This window comes from Phocoena phocoena, chromosome 14 (genome assembly GCF_963924675.1).
Source record: "Phocoena phocoena chromosome 14, mPhoPho1.1, whole genome shotgun sequence".
NCBI classification, from domain to species: Eukaryota; Metazoa; Chordata; class Mammalia; order Artiodactyla; family Phocoenidae; genus Phocoena; species Phocoena phocoena.
The window spans coordinates 88,041,342-88,061,727 of record NC_089232.1 but is presented as its reverse complement, the minus strand read 5'-3'; the positions used below and the strand labels follow the sequence as shown (position 1 = coordinate 88,061,727).

The following is a 20,386-nucleotide window of genomic DNA, read 5'->3' as shown; positions in this document are numbered from 1 at the left end:
TAGTCACAAAAAACGAGAGTCCACAAAATCTATAAGCGTTAAATGGAGTACAAACCATTTCCATTTCCAAGCCCATTCTTCTTGGCCTGCTGTGAGAAGGAAAGACGAGCTGGCACTGCCGGGACCTCCCATGTCTGCAGGGCCAGGGGCCGACCCGGCGCAGGGCTCCTCGGGGCTCCCCAAAGAGACTGCTCCCCCCGGAGAATGTCCTGACCTCTTTCTTTTCAACACACTCTTCCTCGGCACCGGGATCATAAGAAAACTTACCTCTCCCCTTGCCTAGCTCAGCACCTACACCCTGAAAGAAGGCGTCAGTCTTTCCACATCTGCACAGAAAACACAAAGTCGGTGTCAGCTGGGGGCACGCAGCCCGCGTGCTGGGGAAAGACCAGGTGGTGTGTGGGGCGGGGTCCTTCCCGGGCCTCCTCTACTCAGCAGAGCAGGCGACAGTGTCGTGGACTCTAGTTTCTCTCCCTGCTCCTCGGGGACGCCATTCTTCTTAAAAGCCTCAACCATTTTATCTCAGAATTATGGTTTCATAAGGAGGGGCCTTAAATCGTTCTTTTCCCGGGAAAACCTACTTCCTCCCTTTGCTTATTTTCACAAAGTAACCATTTAAACTCAACAAATGCTATTTTCCTATTTGCTGCAGAGATCAATGGGAAACTGCAGCTGTAAAGAGAAACGACCGCATTCCGATCTGCTGCTACCGGAGACCCCTAGACGGGCAGCTAGAGGGACTCTTAGCACCTCACTGCTCGGGTGACCCATGGAGTCTGGGAGGATGGGAACGGTGACACGCCAGCAGGGACCCGAGGGACGTGGTGGACAGAAGCCACACTCACTAACGTACCTCTCAACAAAGCCCCACCATGTCATCCTGGGCCGTATTTTGGGGAGTCATCATACAAGCCCAAAGGATACTGATTCCTCTTAAAACTTAACTGTTCTCACAGGCAATTATTGACAGGGGAGCCAGCAGTGAATCCCACCCTCACTTATGGGAGATGGCCAAAGACCGGCCGCAGGGCAGCTCACGGTGGGACCAGGCCGGGGTCGGGCTCTGAATCTGCCACGGTTCCCCTCCCCCCTCCCCCTGCCCTCCATGGTGCCCCGGCTGTAGGACCGGCACAGACTTCTGACTACGCATTCGAGGACAGGACCCCGACGCGGTTTTCCAGCTGCGCCCACTGAACGGGCTGCCATCAGTGTCGTCTTGCACCTGCCCTGTGGGATGTGCTGTGGCTCTTGGAGCCCGGTACTCAGTCTCACATCTTCCCACCCTCAGCTCTTACTGCAATGTCTTAAGCACAACAGAAACTCCAAGAAATAATGATTTAAAAATATGAAATGGGAGTGAATGTCTAAAGCCAGAAACTTGTACTACATTGGTGTGGCCTCAGGATGGATCAGCAGGCTCTAAGCAGCCCTCTCACGTGTGGAACTCCGACTGAAAAGGCGCTGTCTGGCAGTCAAGGGCACCGCCCGGAACCAGAATCCAACGCTCAAATCCCAACTCTGACCCCACCCGATGCATGACCTTGAGAAAGTCACTCAATGCCTCAGTTTCTTCATCAATAAAATGCGAACTTGATGAGCGGGTGCTCCTCCAAGTGTTTAAACAGTGTCTGACACCCACTGCCAGCAACGCACACTGCAGCTACTGCCAGTCTCATGGCTGCTGATGGAGCAGGGACGGTTCTGCTGTAATGACTGTCATGAGCTTAAATGCAAGTCGTCACTCACCAAACCAACTCTATAAACCAAAAGTGGCAAAATCCATTAAAACCAAGACTGTTACAGTCTCCCAAGGCAACAGAAATAAAAGCAAAGTAAACAAATGGGACCTAATCAAACATAAGCTTTTACACAGCAAAGGAAACCATAAACAAAACAAAATGACAACCTACGGAATGGGAGAAAATATTTGCGAACAATGAGACCGACAAAGGCTTAATTTCCAAAATATACAAAGAGCTCATACAACTCAATATCAAAACAATAAACAACCCAATCAAAAAACGGTCAGAGGGGCTTCCCTGGTGGCGCAGTGGTTGAGAGTCCGCCTGCCGATGCAGGGGACGCGGGTTCGTGCCCCGGTCCGGGAGGATCCCACATGCCGTGGAGCAGCTGGGCCCGTGAGCCGTGGCCGCTGAGCCTGCGCGTCCGGAGCCTGTGCTCCACAACTGGAGAGGCCACAGCAGTGAGAGGCCCACGTACAGGAAAAAAAAAAAAAAAAAACAGGCAGAGGTTCTAAATAGATATTTCTCCAAAGAAGACATTCAGATGGCCAATAGGCACATGAAAAGATGCTCAAGATCACTAATTATTAGAAAAATGCAAATCAAAATTACAATGAGGTACCACCTTACACCAGTCAGAATAGCCATCATTAAAAAGTCTTGAAATAACAAACGCTGGAGACGGTGTGGAGAAAAGGGAGCCCTCCTGCACTGTTCGTGGGAATGGAAAGTGGTACAGCCACTATGGAGAACAGAATGGAGGTTCCTTAAAAAACTAAGGAACCATATGATCCAGCAACCCCACTCCTGGGCACATATCCAGACAAAACTCTAATTCAAAAAGATACATGCACCCCTATGTTCATAGCAGCACTATTTATAACAGCCAAAGACATGGAAGCACCCTAAGTGTCCACTGACAGATGAATGGGTAAAGAAGATGTGGTACATATATACAATGGAATACTACACACCCATAAAAAGAATGAAATATTGCCATTTGCAGCAACACGGATGGATCTAGAGATTATCATACTAAGTGACGTAAGTCAGACAGAGAAAAACAAATACCATATGTTATCACTTACATGTGGAATCTAAAATATGATACAAATGAACTTATTTACAAAACAGAAATAGGCTCACAGACACAGGAAAAAACTTATGGTTACCACAGGGGAAAAGGTGTGGGGGAGACAAATTAGGAGTTCGGGATTAACATATACACACTACTATATATAAAATAGATAAACAACAAGGACCTGCTGTACAGCACAGGGAACTGTATTCCATACCCTGCAATGAACCATAATGGGAAAGAATATGAAAAAGAATAGATAGATAGATAGATGTGGATAACTGAAGCATTTTGCTGCATACCAGAAACTAACACAACTTTGTAAATCAACTATACTCCAATAAAAAACAAAAGCAAAAACAGAAAACCAAGACCACTGAAGCCCGCACGGCCTCTGGCTCCTTCTGGGGACCCAGGAACTGGCGGGCAGGCAAAGCTATACCTCGGCTCCGCTCGGTGTTTAAAAGGAGGAGGAGCCCCTGCCACTGAAGGCCACAGACAAGCTCTCAGAGGGATCAGAGGGCGCGCCTCCCTCCCGTCGTCAGAACCGTCCCACATGGGCACGGCACAGAGCCAGAGATGAAGGGCCAGGCCTAAGAAACGGCTCACTGCACCAGCCAGGGCACTGGGACCAGCCGGGCTCCCCCGATGCCTCAACCCGGCCCCTCAGAGGACCCCACTGGGGCCTAGGGCCCCGCCGTGGCTCATTCCACGGGTCAGGCGGGGACAGAGGTGGGGATCCTCCAACTAGAGGGCCAGGCCGAGGTGAGAGGAGGCTGTCTAAGGACAGGAACACCAGCCCATCCGTCCGGGGCCTTTGGACTTGGCCAGGGAGGTGAAGGCAGGAGACGGTGCCAGGACCTGGGAGGCTGCCCGCCGGAGGGGTGCCGGGGAAGGGTCGTGTCACTGCCAAGTCTTTCCTGCTACACTAGGAGCCTCCGTCCGCTTAGAACAAAGGCCCCGCCTCGTCCTCCCCGGGCCACGCCTAAGCCAGGCAGAGGGTCCATCCTGCACGGAAACCTGCAGACTGGCCCGCGTCTGCCTAAAGGGATCAGGGTGCTGTCCGAAAGGTCCCCGCACGTCTCGGGTGGTCATGAGATGCAGGCGAGTCTGCATTCCCCTCAGAACCACGACACCCACTGGAGGCTATAAATGACGGTTTCGGTACGCTCAGGAGAGACAGCACATTGATCCTGTGGCCTCGAGCACCCCAGCGCCTACCCCTGAAGGTTCTGTGCCCCAAACTCAGGAGCTCCCGTGGTGGTGGGACGGCTGGAGGGGCATCAGGGCTGAGGTGCTCCTGAGGGACCCTGCGGGCTGTGCCAGGCCGGGGCCACCACCGCTCCCGGAGAAACTCAGCAGGACCAGGCCGGGCGCCCGTGAAGACCCGGGCTGCCGGGGCCCCCCAAACCCTCACACACCCAGCCTGAGCCCTCCTCGCTCCTTGCTTCCAAATAATGGCGTGGGTCGAACTGCACCCATTTTACAGGCGAAATCGCCAGATGCTACCAGGGTGGCCAGGATGGAGAGCTGGGAAGCAGCTGGGAAGCAGGGCCCACTGCCCATCTCTGGTGGGGCCACCTCTCCTCACCGCTGTCCCACCCCCACCTGAACGGGGAAATGCTGGAAAATAACTGGGGACGATCTGGCAGAAATCACTGGACCGTCAGCATCTAGTGCCCTTTCCAGTTGTTCAGTCCCATGGCCTTGGGCCTCACTAACTACACGTGAGCTACAGAGAGGTTCTCACGGAGGGGTCACATTCACCTCCTGGTCTCCGGCGCTCTCCCCACTTAGGGCGCAAACACTGAGATTACCTCAGCACCTGTGGCATCTGGGCCTGGGTCTCCTGCTCATTTGCTCGGTATCTCAGCACCCTCATTCCAAAGAAACTCACCACATCTTTTGAAATCACAGAGACCAGCCTTTCAATTCAGTTTAAATCAGCCGATTCCATCCGTAACTGTTTTCTGAGCAGTGATTACACACAGCTGTGTGAGTGAGCTTCCAAAAGGGGCCACGTCCCATGTCCGCCCAACCACCTGCTTGGCGCCATGCACACTCACCGCGGCCCTGGGCCGCACGGCCCCACGGAGCCAGCCTCACCCCCCACGTGCCCTCGTTCTGCTTCCACGGTGATGCATTTTCTTGTAAAATTATCAGAAAGAAAAGCTACAGTGTTTTTTTTAATCTTCATCCACGTAGAATAAGTTCCAAAAGAGTTTACTACTAATACAGCTTCCCTGTCAGCACCTGGACTCTGAGAACATATTTTCACAAAAATCCAGGTGATGGCTACAGTCAGATTGACAGCAGTTATAGATCCCTATCGAAAATCTGGAACAAGCTACATCTGTCACTTGCTCCTCCTATGACAGAGACATAAGCTAGGATAGATGGGTGTGTGGCTTGCTTGGAAAAGGAGTTTGAATGTCTAGTTTACTTTAACCTACAGCAAATTCACTATCATTTTTCAAGACAGAGAACATAACTCTGCAGGAAGTTTTTTGCCTGCAAGTAGTACCTACTTGGGCTGTGCAAGAGGACTTAATGCTGCTTTATTCACCCTCCCTCCTCAGCAGGAGAAAAAAAAGGTGTGGAGGGAGGTTCTCTCACCTGCCTTTATAAACGTTAAGTTGTGAGTTAATCCAATTCTCTGTAGTTATTTACAAGGCCACTGTGATATTTATTCCCGAGTGTGTGTGTTTAGTTGTGAGTTAATCCAATTCTCTGAAGTTATTTACAAGGCCACTGTGGTATTTATTCCCGAGTGTGTGTGTTTAGTTGTGAGTTAATCCAATTCTCTGTAGTTATTTACAAGGCCACTGTGATATTTATTCCCGAGTGTGTGTGTTTAGTTGTGAGTTAATCCAATTCTCTGTAGTTATTTACAAGGCCACTGTGGTATTTATTCCCGAGTGTGTGTGTTTAGTTGTGAGTTAATCCAATTCTCTGTAGTTATTTACAAGGCCACTGTGATATTTATTCCCGAGTGTGTGTGTTTAGTTGTGAGTTAATCCAATTCTCTGAAGTTATTTACAAGGCCACTGTGATATTCATTCCCGAGTGTGTGTGTTTAGTTGTGAGTTAATCCAATTCTCTGAAGTTATTTACAAGGCCACTGTGATATTTATTCCCGAGTGTGTGTGTTTAGTTGTGAGTTAATCCAATTCTCTGTAGTTATTTACAAGGCCACTGTGATATTTATTCCCGAGTGTGTGTGTTTAGTTGTGAGTTAATCCAATTCTCTGTAGTTATTTACAAGGCCACTGTGATATTTATTCCCGAGTGTGTGTGTTTAGTTGTGAGTTAATCCAATTCTCTGAAGTTATTTACAAGGCCACTGTGGTATTTATTCCCGAGTGTGTGTGTTTAGTTGTGAGTTAATCCAATTCTCTGTAGTTATTTACAAGGCCACTGTGATATTTATTCCCGAGTGTGTGTGTTTAGTTGTGAGTTAATCCAATTCTCTGTAGTTATTTACAAGGCCACTGTGGTATTTATTCCCGAGTGTGTGTGTTTAGTTGTGAGTTAATCCAATTCTCTGTAGTTATTTACAAGGCCACTGTGATATTTATTCCCGAGTGTGTGTTTAGTTGTGAGTTAATCCAATTCTCTGAAGTTATTTACAAGGCCACTGTGGTATTTATTCCCGAGTGTGTGTGTTTAGTTGTGAGTTAATCCAATTCTCTGTAGTTATTTACAAGGCCACTGTGATATTTATTCCCGAGTGTGTGTGTTTAGTTGTGAGTTAATCCAATTCTCTGTAGTTATTTACAAGGCCACTGTGATATTTATTCCCGAGTGTGTGTGTTTAGTTGTGAGTTAATCCAATTCTCTGTAGTTATTTACAAGGCCACTGTGATATTTATTCCCGAGTGTGTGTGTTTGAGTGCACACGAGCACACGCATGCATGCATCTATCACAGTACAGACTTCTACTGACTTGCAGGGGGGGTGCATGTTGCAATAAACAGACATAATTTAAACACTGCTATTTATAAGAAAAATCAATTCCAAGATTCCTCAAGAGCAAACAGTTTCTAGACGCTCTGTGTGGAAGCCCACATCTCTGTGCTTCCCTTCTCCTTTCCTCCCAAAGCCAGAATCTGAATGCTAGTTACTGACAACGACAGAGTAACTACAATTAAGGAAGTCGTGTGGCCAGTTTAGCACCATAGACTTTGGACTGACACAAACGCTAAAACGTCCCAGAGACGGGAAGGCAGACGGTAGGCTGAGCAGAAGCCTATGAAGGATCGTGACCATACAGCACGCGTGCGCACCGAGAAGCTGTGATTCACTGGTCCTGCTATCACACGTACTGATAGGTGATGAGAAAGATGCAAGTCCAGCTGCCCTCCTGAGGGTGCAGTTAATTAAGGACGAGGGCAGCTACATCCACCTGTGGAGACCCTCGGGCACATCACTCCCACTCCCCGGAGTCAACGCTCCTGGAACAGCCATGATTCCAGCTTCAATTCTTAGGCTTTGGATTACAATAACCGCTTAGTATAATCTACATTTACCCACAGTATCACAACTTCTCTGTGAATGCAGCACTTCCCTGACTGGAACATCTTATAAATCACGGGCCGACCGAACAGTGGGCGCACACAGACCCCTAGGGATACTCACTCTTGTTGTAGCAGGTGGCCAGCACTCCCTTGTCTGCAGGGCTGGCACTAATGTGCCAGATCTCACCCGCTTGATGGAGGAGCACATTTTTATTTATAATGTTATTCTCATCATCAAAGTCTATGACGTGGATCTACAAACACAAGGAAAGAGAATGTCAGAACCTCACACAGTTTCCACATGCCTTCATGCAACACAGTGACTACAGGAATAATAATCAAATGCATCTTTCACATCTTAACAGTTATTCTTACTACACTAACAGTATACACTTAAGACAAGTGTGAAATCCCCACAAAGTATTGTTACGATTTGCAGCTACAGAACCCTGCCCCCTGCCACATCAACTCCTAAAGAGACAAGACACCAAAAGCTGCGTCTCCGCCTCGCTTGGTTAGGCCATGGCTGGTGCCAGGGCCAGAGTCTTCCAGGATGGTGCCACCAAGCCAAGACTGTCCCAGACCTGCTGCACAGCTGTGGGAAGAGAACGGGGCAGGGCACTGCTGCCTGATGAGGCCCAGTCTTAGCCCTGCTCTGCCCACTCTGTAGTGGGCACAATTTAACTCACGTCGGAAAGAAATGAGGCAGGAAGGGGTGAGAAAGCGCTGCATGTTAGCACATCTTAAACCTCTTTTTAAAAACAAAGCCAACAGCTGTCAATGCTTCTGATCATATAACATTGATTATAACGACATGACATTTTAGCCACTAAATGAAAAGTTACATGTGCTATCACCATGCTTTTCTGGATAATTTTTAGAGGAATGGAAATGATGTCCACACTCACTCTCTTATCAACAGTCAAGTCACTGGAAAAAATAAACATTTTAAAAATAAATTTATACTTGTAATCATGAATCTGCACAAAGATTTATATCCAAGAATGTTCACTGTGGCACTGATTGTCATAATGAAAAATTAGAAGCCACCTAAATGTCTGGCGACAGGGAATTGTTCAAATAAACTGTAGTACTTGACTGTAATATAATACTATGAAGCCATCCATTCTACTATAAAAACTATTTAGTCCCAGGGAAGAGGGTCCGTAACATATATCCAAGGGGAAAAGAACCAGTAAGAGAACCGCACACACGCACCACACGCTTTCTGTTAAAAAGCAAGCACATCTGAATGAGAGAACCAGAAAGCGACCGGTTACCTTTGGGTGGTGGGATTATAGTGGCTTTTCCTTTACTTCTTCGTGGTTTGTTTTCATTTTTAACATTTCTCATGATTAATATGCACTACTTTGTAGTCAAACATTAAATGATATTTTAAAAACTGTTTCCATGACACCCGAAGCATCTCCACTCTGCACTTGCTCAGGGCCTCTCTCTTCTCAGTTGCTTCCTTTGTACAGTGTCCTCAGGTGAAAGCAACCCCCGGTACCTTAAGGGGTCGCTCTGGACTCAGAGTAGAATTCAAATCCCGCCATTCCCACTTACAGCCTGTGTGACCCCAAGCCTCAGTGTCCCCGAGAATACAATGCAGGTGAAGGGACAAAGCTCCTGCGATTGCTGGGACCAAGGGGTCATGCAGGGCTGATCTCGGAGTGGGAGGGCATACACACTAGCTCCTGCCCTTCTCTGGGGGAGGGAGATTAAAAACCATGACTGTTGTTTTTATCTTTAAAACTACTTTCAGTCAGTTTCTCCCAGCACTCATAGCCCAATGTAGTTTTCACAGTGGGTTTGGAAATACTCCTGGTGGACAGCTTCTACATTCTAAAGTTATATGTGGGGCTTCCCTGGTGGCGCAGTGGTTGAGAATCTGCCTGCCAATGCAGGGGACACGGGTTCGAGCCCTGGTCTGGGAAGATCCCACATGCCACGGAGCGACTGGGCCCGTGAGCCACAACTACTGAGCCTGTGTGTCTGGAGCCTGTGCTCCGCAACAAGAGAGGCCACGACAGTGAGAGGCCCGTGCACGGCGATGAAGAGTGGCCCCCGCTCGCCGCAACTAGAGAAAGCCCTCGCACAGAAACGAAGACCCTACACAGCCAAAAAAAATAAATAAATAAATGAATTAATTTTAAAATAAATAAATAAAGTTATATGTGAACACAGACTAAAAGGCAATACACAAAATCAGGCAGAATTTTTGTGTTGTTAGGGTGAACAGGAAATTTTTTTCTTAAGTATCTGACGTTTCCTCATCAGAAAATCCATGAACACTTAAAAAGGAGGCACTTAAATGTACAATTCTTCCTCTGCCCAGAGCTCTCCCTCTGCAGTGCCCTGAAGCATGGGGACCACCACCCGGGGGAGCACAAGAGCTCTGGCTCCTCCTCTGCTGGCTCTGTGGACCCAGGTGCCAGGTAAGCGCACAGCCCCCCTGCACACCTGCAGCTCCTGGCTGGGAGCCGTCCTTCCACCGGACCTCTGACCTCTGTGCCCACACTTTGCGCTCCTCTGGAGGACCTGCTCCATCTGGGGAAGGCTCTTCCTTCTTGTGAAGACCAGAAGCACGTGGGGTCCAAACAGGCTCTAGTACGTGATCCCAGCTGGTCTTCCTCTGGGCTCGTTTCTTACCCACTCAGGCACACACAAGTCAGCCTCTGCCCTAGACGGCTGGGCGTTGGGAGGAGTCCAAGACCCCCACACACACAGGTCCACCTCTCCTAACCTGATAGTCTGATACTATGGCCCTTAACCTTCATCATTAAGCTTGGGAGTCCTAGCATTCTTCCATGTCCTCACCTACAGCAGGCTCATGGAGGGGTCCAAAGGATACGTCTTCATGAGATGTTGTAATCCAGGTACGCTCAGAGAGAACGGTAGGACATCATCACCACAAACAAGTAGGGATCAAAAGAATAATGACTAATATGCAAAATGCGACAGGCACCGAGTTATTTTACACACGCTGGTTCCTTTAATCCTAAAAAGAGCTCTGTGATAATATGATAACCTATCATTATTAGCCACGACTACAGGGGAAGAAACCAAGGCTTACAGAGCTGGAGTATCACGGTTCATTCAGTTAGAAATGGGATTCCAGAGCCTGTGCTGAGAGCCGCCACACCGTCGGGGCACGGGATACCCCACCCTCCCCGACACTGGGCTTTGCACTGCAGAGTAGCAGGCAGCTCCTGATTCGGAAGAAAGAGACGGTCACTTAACTGCCTGTCCTCAGGGCACCACCCTCTGCCCAGCTCACACAACGTACACAGAAATGTTCTGTGACAGGCCAATTACAAAAACAAGTACTACGGTGGAGAAAACACCGTGATTAAGGTGAGTGCAAAGGATTATGGGGGCACAAAAGACAGAACATTTAGTGTTGGCTCAGAGGGTGGGGAAGACGTGTGGTTGTCTGGGTAGTGTGTAAATGTTACTTTAAATTCTTTACGCAATTGCTGAGCTTGGAAAATGCTTCCAACAGCTTGTAATGAAGCTCAAGGGCATATCTTTTGAATTACCATTATTAAAATTTTAAAGTTGGACTTACCAGTGCAGGGCTAAGGGCACAGATGACACTAAAAAAATTTAGAAGCCAGAGTTATAAGACTTATTAGGAAGCCTGTAAAGATGATCTTAATCAAGCCCCCTCATCTTCCCGCAGAATCAGGGCTCAGAGAAAGCTGTCCCTGTCCACAGTACCCATCACTGGAGCACGTGACTCCAGGCCGCTGCCCTGTGTGCTTCTTTTCTTATTGAACTCAAGGTAAACTCTTAAAAATTCAAAAACAAACCAAAAAAAATGTGGTAAAATTGGAAAGGAAAAAGCAAAAGCTCGCCTCCGGGGGAAAGTTAAGGATCCTCCCTTCTCGCTTCCAGAAATCGCCCTGGATCCAGCCTCACCAGAAACCCAGCTCTTCCTGATGCTTCCTTAACAGGAGCATAAGTTCCTGTAGTCATTAAAGGAGGGGGAAGGGTGGGGCGGGGTCAGGGGGAGGGAGGGAGATGGGGGGAGGGAGAGAGACGGGGGTGGGGGGGGCAGGAGGAGGGGGATGGGAGGGAGACAGGGGAGAAATGGAGGCTCAGTCTGGAGTGGGGCTGGGAACCTGAATTTCTAACAAACGCCTCCAGTGATTCAGAGGGTGGCCAAATACAGGACCTGCAGGCAGAGAGGGCACATGAGCAAAGCTGTCCTCAGTCAAAATACAAATACAGAACAATCGAGCTGACACGTTAAAAAAAAAAAAAAAAAGATTACAAAGGAAAAGAGCCATGGGGAAAGAAGGCCACTGCGTTGCCAGCCCCTTGGGGATGTCGGCCTTCTCAGTGACTGCTGAGAGAGGGCCGGCCACAGTGGTCCTCTCTGTCACCCCGGCGCTCACCCATCTACGCGACAAACAGGGGAGAAGCAACATGCAGAGAGATTCTGCAGGGAAAGCACGGTGCGGAAGCAACCCAACCCCTGCAACGCGAAAGCCCTGCCCCTGGGCTCTGCCAGAGCTTCCCGCTGGACCAGAGGAGCACAGCCTCCTAGGAGAGCCCACCTTCTCACAAAGGAAAGCTCAGGGGAGACCAACACTGCAGAAGTGCCCGTCCTGCTGCAAACACAGGCAGCGCAAAATTAAAGGCACAGAAAATAAAGCAGCTCATCAGACAAAGAAAGGCCAGCAACTGTGACAGCTCCTCAAATTTTCAGGAGAACAGCCGGGCTGAATTAAGTAGCACTGATTCAGGTGAGGGGCGCTTTCTAGGGATTAACAGTTGCCAGGGAGGAGCTGATGGCCTGAGGCAAAGCTGGGGAGGGGGACAGAAACCCTACCAGCCACCCCTCCTTCCCCAGGCAGGGTGGAGCTCCGGAGGGCGGGGTTTCAGAGCTGGGCTGAGGTCACGTGATGCCACTGTCACTGTCACAGCTGGCACTGCAGGTGCTTCGGGGCAGGGGCGGCACCTCCTCCCACAGGGGCATCAGCCGTGGGGGCGCCACAGCAAGTGTCCAGGACGCGCCCTCGCCCAGCCGAGCTTCACAGTTCACGGCGCGTGCAAGCGAGGAGGACGCGGGGAGAGGGAGCCGGTGGCTTGGTGGTCATCCTGCCGCGTTTCAGCAGGGCCCCAGGGAGAAACCGCGTGGCTGCTAGAGCCGACGCCTCCATTTGGAAATGGGGCCAATAGCACCCGCCCTGTCCACTGAGGGCGCAGTGGGCACCACCTGCCTGCACTCCCCGTCTGGCCCTCAGTCCCCCGTGGCTCACAGGCCAGGACCCCCATCATTATCTTTCTCTCTCACCAGCTCATGGCTGGAGGCGGCTGGGAGTACGTCCCAAGGAGGGGAATGACAGACACACAGCACACAGCACTGCCAGACAGGGACACACACGACACCGCTGACGGGAGAGGACACAGAGGGGAAGCCCCTGTCCACCCTCACTGCAGGGAAGCAAGCCGGAGATAGGGGAAAGGAGACAGGGGCAGTGAGCCAGAAGGCCCTCATCATTTTAAAACGCAGGTGGTAATCGTGTGATAACAGTAACACTGTCAGAAACCAGAGGGACAACCGGACTTCCTCTGGAGACAGAAAGAAATAGGGATGCTGTGCTCCCCCCACCGCAGGGCATCCTCTCCCGGGGGCAGATGCCTCTGGAAACACGTGTCACACGTGGGAGGAAGCATGTGGCACACATGTAGGGAAACATGCACATCACATGCGAGAAGACCTGTGTCTCACATGTGGGAGGAAACATACTACATGTGAGGGGAAGCACTGTCAAGTGTGAGAGGAACACACGTGTGACGTGAGCAGAACAGGCATGCATGTCTGAGACGAAACTTGCACGCCGGGCGTGAGGCCTGTTTCCGGCGGCACAGGTGTCCACGCGCGCGGCCTGGCCCCCCCCCCCCCACCGCTCCCTCTCGCCTCTCCCTTCCCCCGGGCTCCCTCCCCAGGGATGAGCCAAAGTACTATGAAAACACAGGCCCACTGGCAAGTGACACAACTCATCGCAGCCTGAAGGCCTCAGCTCAGACACCCCCTTCTCTGTGACGCTGGCTCTGATGCCACCAGGAAGAAACTGGTGTCCTTCCAGCCACGTGCCACTCCGCCTGGACCTCTCTCCTCAGTGTCACTGCAGTTATCTGCACATCTATGTCACCGCATCATTGGAAGCTGAACTTGGGGCACAAATGTATCTGTTCCTTCTGTGAGTCTCACACCTAACACAGTGAGAGGAATCAGAGTCCTGTCACCACACTAAATAAGCATTGCTGAGCAAATGAATGAGTGAGTGAGTGAGTGAATGAATGACTGTCCCAACAAGGCCACGTACCTTTCCCAGAAACAGAAAAGAAACACCAGCAGGTCAGAAACACTCTTTCATTCCTATCGTCTGCATTCACATCCAAAAGACCACCACAGGTGAAGAGTGTAAAGAGAAAGTTATAAACCTCAGCCTCCACCCTTTAATTCAACTGTGGCCAGAAAAAAATAACTGAAGCCGGAGGCTACAAGCCTGAATCAGCAGCTTAATGAGGACTTTTTTTTTTTCCCAGTACGCGGGCCTCTCCCGTTGCGGAGCACAGGCTCCGGACGCACAGGCTCAGCGGCCATGGCTCACGGGCCCAGCTGCTCTGCGGCATGTGGGATCTTCCCGGACCGGGGCGCGAACCCGTGTCCCCTGCATCGGCAGGCGGACTCTCAACCACTGCGCCACCAAAGCCCTTAATGAGGACTTTGAAAGGAAAGAGCCGGCAGAGCACACAGTGGTCCTGCACCTAGCACTCAAGGAGCCTTACACACTGCAGGATGCGGCAGAGGTTACCAAGAGTTACGCACTTGTTACCATTAACTACCGAACTTTTCTGGACCTTACCATTGGAAAGTTGGATTTCTAAGACTGATTTTTAAGAAGAACCAAAGTCTCTCATCTAAGATGATAATGTTTCTTTCACTAGGCCCACGGACCGACGGCCTGTATTCTAAAAGCCAGGACTGTTCCCGCAGAGAGTACATTTGATAAACAGGCATATGGAGCTGCAAACTACGTTTGTCAGGAGGCTGATGTCCCCCCTGGCTTAGATAATTACGATCCATTATGACAGGGCCACATAAGAGGTGCTCCCTGACACTGGTTAGCGATGCAGATGCTTGGGCCCACCCCCGAGATTATCTTGCTTCAAAAAGGATTTCAGGAATTTTAAAGCACTTTATGTCATTTGGGGCTGATCCTTTCTTAGTATCATAACCAAATGGTATACGATTTTGCCTGATAAAACCAGGTACAATGTAACTTATTAATGCCTTACACTACCTCATTTTGTTCTTAATTCATTTGTTTCTGTCAGCTTTTAATATTTTCTAGAAAAAATTTATAAGCATCCCTCATTAAATAATAATAACAATTTCTTTTCTTAAGAAGTTTAAAAACTGATGTTCAGGAATCCCCTGGTGGTCCAGTGGTTAGGACTCTGAGCGTTCACCACTGAGGACGTGGGTTCAATCCCTGGTTGGGGAACTAACATCCTGAAAGCCATGCGGTGCAGCCAAAAAAAATAAAAAGAAAAACTGATGTTCTACCAAGAAGGTCAATGGTATAGGCCCGGAGCTGGGTGGAATCGAAACACAAGTAGATGAGAAAAAGGCAGTTAGTCATCCACCTGGCTCTGTCCCCAGGCCTCTAACATCTCCCCCATCACAAACTCCACCCATCCATCCCCAGAGGAAACAGCTGTGCCTCCTGTCACCAGCTCCCTGTGCTGTCACCTGGTTAGCCTTCCCCTCTCTCCGCCAACCAGCACCCCCAGGCTGCACGGTGCTGTCACCGGGTTTCCTCTTGCCCTGTGAGACAGCCACTGCTAACTATCTTTATAAATAAATCATTCCCATCTGACATTTTCCAGGAGGAAAGTAACACACACACATACACTCATATTCAGAAAACTGGAAATTATAAAGAAACAATTTACATCACATTCACATTCCCTGAAGATAACCATGGCTCAAATTTCGAGCCCTTCTGACCTACTTCTAGTCTTTATTCTATGCTGAGATTCAATTTTGTACTTTATCTACTTTTTTTAATAGAGGTATAATTGACATAACATTACATCAGTTTCAGGTGTACAATGGAATGATTGGATATTTGTATATATTGCAAAACAATCTACTTTTTTTTTTTTTTTTTACACAATAGTGATCGCACAGTATATACAATCTGAACATTTCACAGAATCACCTAAGAATTTTTAGGTGGTAACGCTCCTGAGGAGACTCAGCTTTTCAGGCGTGCAGTGAGGGAGCACACTGCCGACAGTGGCCAGGCTCAGCCAGGCTAATCACGTGACTCTGCCATCGAGGATGGGAACGCCACAGGATCCAACCTACTACCTGCACGATGTGGTCGCTTCTCGTGCTTTCGCCATTCTATGCACCAATACAATATTATCCCTCGTATCTAAAGCTTTTTCGATGTTTTGAGTATAAGAATTACGTGTTAAATAATACGAACACTTATTTATGAAGCTCTAGATGTATACCATCAAATTAGCTGCCATGATGACTATGCCAACACAAAGTCCCTCATCAACATGGGAGAGTGAGGATTTCACCTCACCCCATGTGGCACTGAATACTCTTGGACAGAGATTTTAACACCATTACCCCCCAGTGACAACAGTAACTGGATGGGGGCTGCACCACGTGACACCGCCTGACGTGCGTTTCCCCAAGATCAACAGCAGTGCACAACTCCGCAACATCCACGGCACCTGCAGACAACCCTACCTCTATTTGAGGATGAGGAAGACGAAGTCCAGCAAGGTTAATCCATTCGCTCAAGGTCATACTTTTGTGTCAAGCCATGGACTGAACCTCAATCTTGTGAGTATCCAACAGCCTTTCCACTATAGTGGCCAGGACAGCACATAGGTCACACCCTGTATATCTCCCTGGACCAACTGGCAGAGACAACCTGGAACTCTATGTTGCACTGGGATTACGGCCTCATCCAGGCTCAGCTAGAGAGAGTGCTGTGAGCCATCAGAGCAGTCGACCACCGGCTGGGGTCAAAGGGGTGTTGCTGACCTCGTACCCTGTGTTGCTTCTCAACCACTTACACGGTGAATCCTATATACCCACAAAACCAAAACATGAAACTACGGCAATAATGCTACACAGAATAAGTTTAAATTATTTAATTCAATCATCACATACAGTTGGCTATGTAAATCCCAATGAAAGTTTTATTTTGTTTGTGTGGCATTAATTTTCTCAAATGTTGCTTGAAAAATCAAGAATGAAATGGTTATAAAACCGAGAACAGGCTTAGTAATTAACATGTATACATTTGTCAAAAATAGTTACCTGATTATCATATTTTAGAGACTGCGTCCCCACCAGAAACCGAATGGCATCTGTTTCTGCCGTTTGAGGTGTGAGAGCACGTGCCTGCAGGAGGGAAGGAAAATGCACACACATGTATGAAGGTGGGATCCAACAGATTAGAAAGGCAGTTGCCTCTTCTACTGCTGATGGAGTAGCAGCTGGTACAGAGCGCCTGCAAGGCAATTTAGAACCATGCACGAAGAGCCCTCAACTTCTGTACACTTTGTGACACAATTCCACTTCCAAAGTATATCTGGAAACAACTGTAAGTGGGCACAAAAATTAAGCAATAAAGATATAAATTGTATTTTTTAACAAAACCATTATTTATTTTCAACAGTAATTGATTGGTTGAACAAATCATTCTTCAATAACAGAGCAGAAAATGGCTCCCAGTGATGGCAGAACAGGTGGTTTAAGGCAAGTCTCCTGCAGAGCCAGCTGGAAAAACTAAACCAAAAAGCTTGAGTTTGTTTCAAGGCTTCGGAAAGCTGCCAGTCGTGAAATGCAAGCTCCAGGAAAGGAGAGAAGTCAGAGGAGGGCTGACCTCCTACCCACTTTCACCTGGAGGCCCTCATCAATTTGGAACAGGCGGCTAAGCGGTGATGTTGAGGAGAGCGTCTTACAGGCTCCCAGAGCTGGGCGAGCAGAGTGCAGGATCCCCGGGGGAGGAGGGGCCAGCAGAGCGCGAAGCTTTGGGGTGGGATCCTCCCCAGCCCGGGTCACAGGCCAGGCGTGAGGGCGAACTAGAGTGAGATGAACCTGCTCAGCCTGGAGCTCCAAGTCACCTCAGCCCTTGAGTGGATCTCAGGTGACCTGAGCCCGCTGGCACTCCTGTGCCTGCCCGCCGCCTGCCCCAGACACCTTGCCCAGCCAAGTCTGGAGCTCACTTTTCAAACAGTGGCGAAGGCTTCTCTCCTCTCTTCTCAGACTCTGGGAAATCATACAAAAGCAGGAAGGAAAATGAAGAGCACAAACACAAACTCTGTCTTCAGTGAAATGCGGAAACATCTGTAATTCAAACGCGCCTGAGAACAAAGCCTCCGAGGCGGCCAAGGCCCCAGCTGAGAGAAGACGCCGCAGAGGACTCTGGCCGCAACACCCCAGACACAGGCGGGGACAACACCAGGAACCGCCCAGAGGGGTGGCAGAAACAGGTGCCCTGCACACGCTGGGACAAGAACAAGAGCAGGGCTGGGGACGGACTGGCATCTCCTCCGGAGCAGCCTGGGGCTCCGTGGGACGGAGTGGGAAGCCGGACTCTGCCAGACGCATGGCCTCGGGGTAAATGCCAGCTAAAGGGTTTACTCAACAAAGCCCTGAGCTGCAAGAACTCCTGTCGGCCCGGGCGTGGGCCTGGCCCACCTCCACCTACTGAGCCTACAGCGAGCTGCTGCGCGAGGGCTCAGCCCTGGACATGATCTAGGGGCCAGCACGGGAGCCCTGCAAGGGCACTGCGAGGAGGGATGGGGAGGGGGAGGGAGAGGGGGAGGGGGAGGGGGAGGGGAGGAGACAACGGGAAAAGGCGTCAGAAGATGCAAGCATTAGGCGGATGCTGCCACAGAAGAGCCAGAGCCCGTGATTATACACACGGACACTCACCTACAGAACTCAATGGAGCAATCACCTCTTCACAAGCGAGAAAAGACTAGAGAGGGAAGGCAAGACAACCCCAGACAACTGAACCTGAGTCGACACAGCTGGAGGAACTGAAAACCAGACCCAATGCTGGAAGGACGCAGAGACAGAAACCCCAACAAATAATGTATGCAATATCTGAAGATACAACAAATCTATAGAATGAAAGTATAAGATGGCTTTGTGCTTAAATTTGTCACTGTTAAAATGCAGTGTCTTCGTGCATTGGGTTGGAAGCAGCAGATCCACTGGCTATTTGATCACAGTTACTGTACGTCCTTTAAAATAATCTTCCACCCTTTAAGAAAAAGGGTCCTAAAACTCACCCAAGATTTGATATATTACTTGTCTTTATAGTGTAAACAGATTTCCAGTCGTCATCTTGCAGAGCAAGCATGATAGGAACAGCACACCCTAGACCATCTAGGTTATGGTAATAGAAACACAAGAACTTAGGCACTTGGCTCAAAGGGATGCAGGGCAAGGAAGTGGAAACTCCGGGAGAAGAAACCGGCACCGGGTGCACAGCTAGTAAGGATGGCACTAACCAGGCAATCCAGGACACGCACACAAAGATGAGGTAAGGTACTCAACTTAAAATTCAAATTTTTTCTGTGCAAAAATCCTGAAGAGCTGGCTAAACAAGTCATGGAACCCTACTTGAATCAGCAGTCAACAATGTAATTAGAAAAACGAGAAACCTGAGTATAGATTTGGCAAAAGATTGTAATTAACTATATTGGGAGTCTGAAGGAAGACAGGAGAGCATAGAAAAAGCCAAAACTCCTCACGTGCCATGCCATCCAGTCGCCAGGTTATATGGAGAGATAAAAGCAAGAAGGTAAAGACTAGAAGAAACACTTTTTAAAATGTTGAAAGTGGTTGTTCTCAAGAACTCAGATAAGATGGAAAGGGAGTGCTTAGGGCTGGCTGATTTTTAATCAGATTTTCAGCCACTCACTGCTTAAACAACTCGTAAGAATTACTTGTTTTAAAATTTTTAAATACACAAAAAGAAAAAGAGCTAAAATCATGAACACAAGTCAAAACGTTGCAGAAACACGGATGTGCCTGGCATGTTCTCATTTTAACAGCCCCTCTATGCCGGTCTTCTGCCTCTTATTTGCACAGTGGTGCCTCATTTTACCCTCCAAGCCTCATTACCTTCAGTCAATGGTCAATAATCAGATTCGCATCTTCTATGTAAACTGTTCTCCGCAGTGATTTAAACATCACTGACAACCAAACCTCCACTATAACTTTCGGTTCTTTTATGTTTACTGTAGTAATGGTTCTTCAAATTCAAGAAAGCCATGGCCCACAGAGCTGTGTAAAGTAAACAAGTGCAAAAATCAGCTACTTCTTTTAACATAAAAAAGAAATTTAAAAAAAAAGATAAAGAGATTCAGATAAAATGCTTGATGCCCAAGGCAAGGATCTACTCCGTTGATTTGTCAAAATCCCAGGAAACAACATTTCAGTTACCTCAAAGATCCAACAGTGAAGATCAAAACCTCCGGGTTACTTAGGAGATTACTTAAGGAGATCAAAAAGTTATTAAGTAGCATTGGAAGAAGATGAACACTTTAGGTAGCACAGGTCAGAGAAACTTCTCTCTCCCCCTGGGCACCCTCTGGATGCACCACCTGGATGTACCCACATGTGTACCTTGTTAAGGAGAAAGCAGTTTAACTTTGTGGTTAAGGAGCTTTGAAGTCAGTTTGGGTTTAAAGCCTACCTAGGCTAGAATCCTTAGCTAAGCAACCATAGACCACAGGAAAAATAGCATCTACCAATACGACTGCTGTGAGAATTAAAAAAAATATATGTACGGTGTTAACCAGAGTGCCTGACACACAGTTAAGTTCTCAATAACTGGTCGTTAAGGCACCAGTCTGTGTGATAGAGCCAGCTGTCAAGCCCTGTAACAGTTCATGACTCATAAGACACTAAAATACTGCCCTGTGTGGAATTTATCTGTTAAGAATTTTGTCTCATTATAATAATCAGAACAACG

At 48.6% G+C, this 20,386-nt stretch overlaps 1 protein-coding gene across 1 annotated transcript in view; it reads right to left on the bottom strand.

Annotated features, from left to right (window-relative positions):
- EIPR1 (EARP complex and GARP complex interacting protein 1) overlaps nucleotides 1-20,386 on the bottom strand; it is a 90,583-nt gene that overhangs the window by 69,468 nt on the left and 729 nt on the right. The window contains exons 2-3 of the mRNA XM_065891273.1: nucleotides 16,711-16,794; nucleotides 7,459-7,591 (exon numbers count right to left, since the gene is read on the bottom strand). Coding sequence (XP_065747345.1) covers nucleotides 7,459-7,591; nucleotides 16,711-16,794 — 217 coding nt within the window. The remainder of the gene's footprint in view (nucleotides 1-7,458; nucleotides 7,592-16,710; nucleotides 16,795-20,386) is intronic.